Below are 4,348 nucleotides of genomic sequence, written 5' to 3'. Positions count from 1 at the left end.
CATTTGAGCCGTTTTGGAAAGGGAATCCAAACTACGGCGGTCTCGTGTGGCTGCGATTTTCTGTTCGTTTTTGAGCTATTAAGAGCTTGTAATCACCTTTTCACATATTTTGCACCTACAACACAACAGAGTAAGACATGGTGAATATTTTCATATCAAATAACGGTAATGTGAATTTTGTTGCAAGTCAACCTTTAAGCAAATCTCTAACTTAGTCAATATCATATCTTTTCACTTGATACTTACTTGTCTTTTGGAGCTGGGAGTGTGTCCCGCAAAGTTTTACCCTGCAGCAGCTGAGATGGTGACAGTAAGCCATCATCCACAGGTGTGTTTATCAATGCTGCCAATTCTTTGTTTCAATCTGTACCACCCCATGCACAACGCTTCATCATGAATTTTACAGTACCTACCACCCTCTTGGCCTTTCCATTTTCAGCAGGATGGAGTGGTGAGCTAGTGATAGGGTTAATGCCCCAAGTAGCACAGAACTGCCTGAACTGTGTAGCACCAAACTGAGGTCCATTGTCTGACACAACAGTCTCTGGAGTTCCCCAGTCTGAGAAAACCCCTTTCAACACCTGAATAACAGCTGCGCTTGAGGTGACTGCAAGCTCTTTCACTATGGTCCACTTTCACAGATAGTCCACTATCAAAAAATAGTCTTTCCCTTTTAGATGAAACAAATCCATTCCTAGTTTCTGGAATAGATAGTCAGGCACTGGGGTGGGTATTAAGGGTTCACTCTTAGCTGCTCTTCCTGTCTTCAGACAAGACTCCCAAGACAGAGCCTGATCCTCCACCCTACGGCGCATACCTGGCCAGAACACCAATGACTCAGCCCTTTGCAAGACCTTGGTAACTATTTGGTGCGCTTTGTATAATGAAACTAAAACCTCTGCTCTCAAACCAGTAGGGATCACCAGTCTATTCCTGTAGAAGAGTAAGCCATTTACGGTGGATAGGCTCAGCCTAATATTCCAATATGGCAGCGATCTCCTGAGACAGCCTTTTTTAAATGAAGGCCGACCCTCTTCAACTAACCATAAAACAATGGCTAGCTCGTCATCTAACCCCAGGGCTGATACTCTGAAAGAAACACCCACCTGGATAGGCCCAGACTTGGATATTGTACCTCAAATCACCTGGTTGGTCAATTGGAATTTGGATAATGTACCCCCAATCACCTGGTTGGTCAATTTGAAATACACCCCCTAAACACTGGGAGTTCCCTAGAGGGCCCCCAGGTTCCAGGCTGCGCTAAACATCTAATATGATTCATGTATTAATAAAGCAGAAACAAGCTACAAACAAAATTCCCAATTTTATTTAATTACGTTTTTAATTCGGATTTTTTGTTGGTTTAGTATTTGTTGTATTATACTCATGTTTGCGTGCTATTTTGTATTGCGCATGAATCTTGGTGTGTTCAATAAAGACAGTTCTGCGTCACGCAACATGGTGGCCAGTACGAAATAATTGTGCTTGCGTTGTGAAAATTAATTTCGAGGGATGCCGAAATTTAACCCCCCTGATGGGTTCGACTTTTTCCCGGAAAAATGGGCAGAGTGGTCTAGAAGGTGGAGCAGATATCGTAATATCTCCAAACTAGACCAAGATGAACAAGAGGTCCAAGTTGACAGTTTGCTGTATTGTATGGGACCTTCTAGCGAAAGTATATTCAACAGCTTAGGCCTTTCAGATGACGATAAAAAGGACTATAAGAAAGTGCTAGAGGGATTCAACCAGTACTTCTCTCCTAAGAAGTACGTGATATTTGAAAGGGCGAAGTTTTTTAAGCGAGACCAAATGCCGGGTGAGTCAGTGGAACAGTATATACGTGCTCGTAATGAGCTCGCTGACAAGTGTGACTTTGGCGAAAAACGGTCAGAGCAGATACGAGACCGGCTGGTAGTCGGCATTACTGACACGGACTTGAGCAGAGAGATGCAGAAGATGGACATTGAGAAACTGACTGAAAGTACAGCTGTGGCAATGGCTAGACAGGCCGAGCAAGTCGATAGAAACGTACGTGAACTAAACGCAACTGCCGGTGACACCAAAGCAGTGGATGCAGTAAAGCGCGGTACCGATAATCGTGATACTCAGCAACGACCCAAACCTGATACTTATAGTGGTAGTAGCAAAACTCCAACGGGTCAAGCATCTGTGAGACAGTGTGGGCGATGTGGTCATAACTCCCACACATTCGGAAAATGTCCGGCCATGAATGCAACATGCCACAAATGCCACAAGCAGGGGCACTTTGCTCGTTTATGTAAATCCAAACCTAGTGCAGTACATGTCTTGGAGGAACAGGATCAGCAGCCGAGTAGTAGTAGAGGTTCCTCTGATAATCCCGGACATTTTTTCCTCGGAGAAATCAACGACCGGACCGCTGATGTTGAATGGACTAAGACAGTGAAAGTAGACAAAATACCCATACCCGTACGCTTCAAACTGGACTCAGGTGCAGATGTCTCCATTATTCCCCGTAAATTGTGTGGATCAGTGCAATTGAACTTACCAGACAAATCCTTGTTTGGCCCTAGTAATGCTGAAATACCTGTGTTAGGATGGTTTGAAACCACTTTGTATGTAAACAATCGCAAGGTAGTAGAGAAACTCTATGTGGTAGCGCATAACAAAGCTTTGCTTAGTAGAAAAGCATGTGTTGATCTAGGCTTGATTGCATGTAATACTAGCATTGACTATGTATCAGAACCGTGTTCTTTTGACAGGTTTAAATCTGAGTTCCCTAGTCTGTTTTCAGGGCTGGGTAGAATGAGTCAAGAGGTTGAGGTCAGGTTGAAACCGGGTTCCACTCCTTTTGCAATAAATGTGCCGCGGTCTGTCCCTTACCCTTTGTTAGACAGAGTAGAGTATGAGTTAAAGCAGATGGTTGATTGCGGAGTTATATTTTCAGTAAGTGAGCCCACGGATTGGTGCTCTCCGATGGTGGTAGTGCCCAAGCCCAACAATCGAGTTCGCATCTGTGTAGACTATACACGACTAAACCTGGTAGTAAAGAGGGAAGTGTATCCTATGGCACATGTTGATGCTAGTTTGGCAAAGCTAGGTCGTGGGAAGGTATTCAGTAAATTGGATGCTAACTCCGGGTTTTATCAAATTCCATTGTCTAAGGAAAGCAAGCTGCTTACTACGTTCCTGACCCCCTTTGGTAGGTTTGCGTATCATAGACTTCCTTTTGGGTTGTCCTCTAGTCCCGAGATCTACGCCAAAGTTGTTTCCCAGGTTCTTTCAGGTCTTGAAGGAGTTATTGTCCACATGGACGACGTCTGCATTTGGGGTTCCACCAGTGATGAACATGATAAGCGAGTGAGGTTGGTTCTGAAGCGTATGGCGGAGGCAGGAATGACGTTAAACAGTTCCAAATGTGAGTTTTCTAAGAGCTCCATAAAGTTCTTAGGTCACGTGATATCGGAAGAGGGCATCAGAGCTAGTCCTGAGACAATGCAAGGTATTCAGGATTTCACTACACCGAAAAATGTCTCAGATGTGCGTAGTTTTCTGGGCATGGCTAACCAGTTTAGCAAATTTACCCCAAACTTGGCAGAAATGTCCAGGCCCTTGAGAGATCTGTTGTGTAAGGGCTCTCAGTGGTTTTGGGGTGATTCTCAAAGTAAAGCCTTTGCCCGGATCAAGGGTGAACTGTCTAGAGAATTTGTTCTTGCAGCGTATGACCCTAAAGCTGAAACAATAGTACAATCTGATGCTTGTCGAAATGGCATCGGGGCTGCATTGCTCCAGATTCAGCCTGATGGTACAAAACGAGTTGTAGCAACTGCCTCTCGTTCTTTATCCGATACTGAAAGACGATATGCCACAATAGAGCAGGAGGCACTTGGTGTAGTGTGGGCATGTACCAAGTTCAAGGATTACATCACGGGTATGACAGTGCGAATTCAAACCGATCATAAGCCCCTTATCCCACTCCTTAGCACCATCGAGTTGGACAAGTTGACAGCACGCATTCAAAGATTTCGAATGCGTCTGATGAGGTTTTCGTACGTGATCGAGTACTTGGCAGGGAAAGACAACACCTTGGCAGATGCATTATCCCGTTCTCAAGCGTTGCCCACAGTTGACGAGGTGTGTTTTGTTGAAGAGGTGGAACTTGTTGCTAAACAAGCCCATCAGATGTTCACTTCTAGTGGAAAATTAGCTCAGTTGGCCAAGTTGCAAAAAGCAGATGAGGTTTTGTCCCAGGTCATACAGTTTGTTGAGACGTCATGGCCGGCTTACTTGACCAGCCAGGATGTCCTTCTCCGTCCCTATTTTGAGTCCAGAGCATGGTTGTCTATTCAAGATGGTTTGTTAGTCTTAG

At 44.6% G+C, this 4,348-nt stretch overlaps 1 protein-coding gene across 1 annotated transcript; it reads left to right on the top strand.

Annotated features, from left to right (window-relative positions):
• The first annotated feature begins 1,512 nt into the window (after nt 1-1,512).
• LOC137386814 (uncharacterized) lies at nt 1,513-2,747 on the top strand. The gene is made up of 2 exons (XM_068072971.1): nt 1,513-2,634; nt 2,742-2,747. The coding sequence occupies exons 1-2, from the start codon at nt 1,513-1,515 to the stop codon at nt 2,745-2,747; spliced, it is 1,128 nt and encodes a 375-aa protein (XP_067929072.1).
• Nucleotides 2,748-4,348: the final 1,601 nt, after the last annotated feature.

The sequence above is a fragment of the Watersipora subatra genome, chromosome 1, assembly GCF_963576615.1.
Source record: "Watersipora subatra chromosome 1, tzWatSuba1.1, whole genome shotgun sequence".
Lineage (NCBI taxonomy): Eukaryota > Metazoa > Bryozoa > Gymnolaemata > Cheilostomatida > Watersiporidae > Watersipora > Watersipora subatra.
This window is presented reverse-complemented; position numbering and strand designations above follow the sequence as displayed.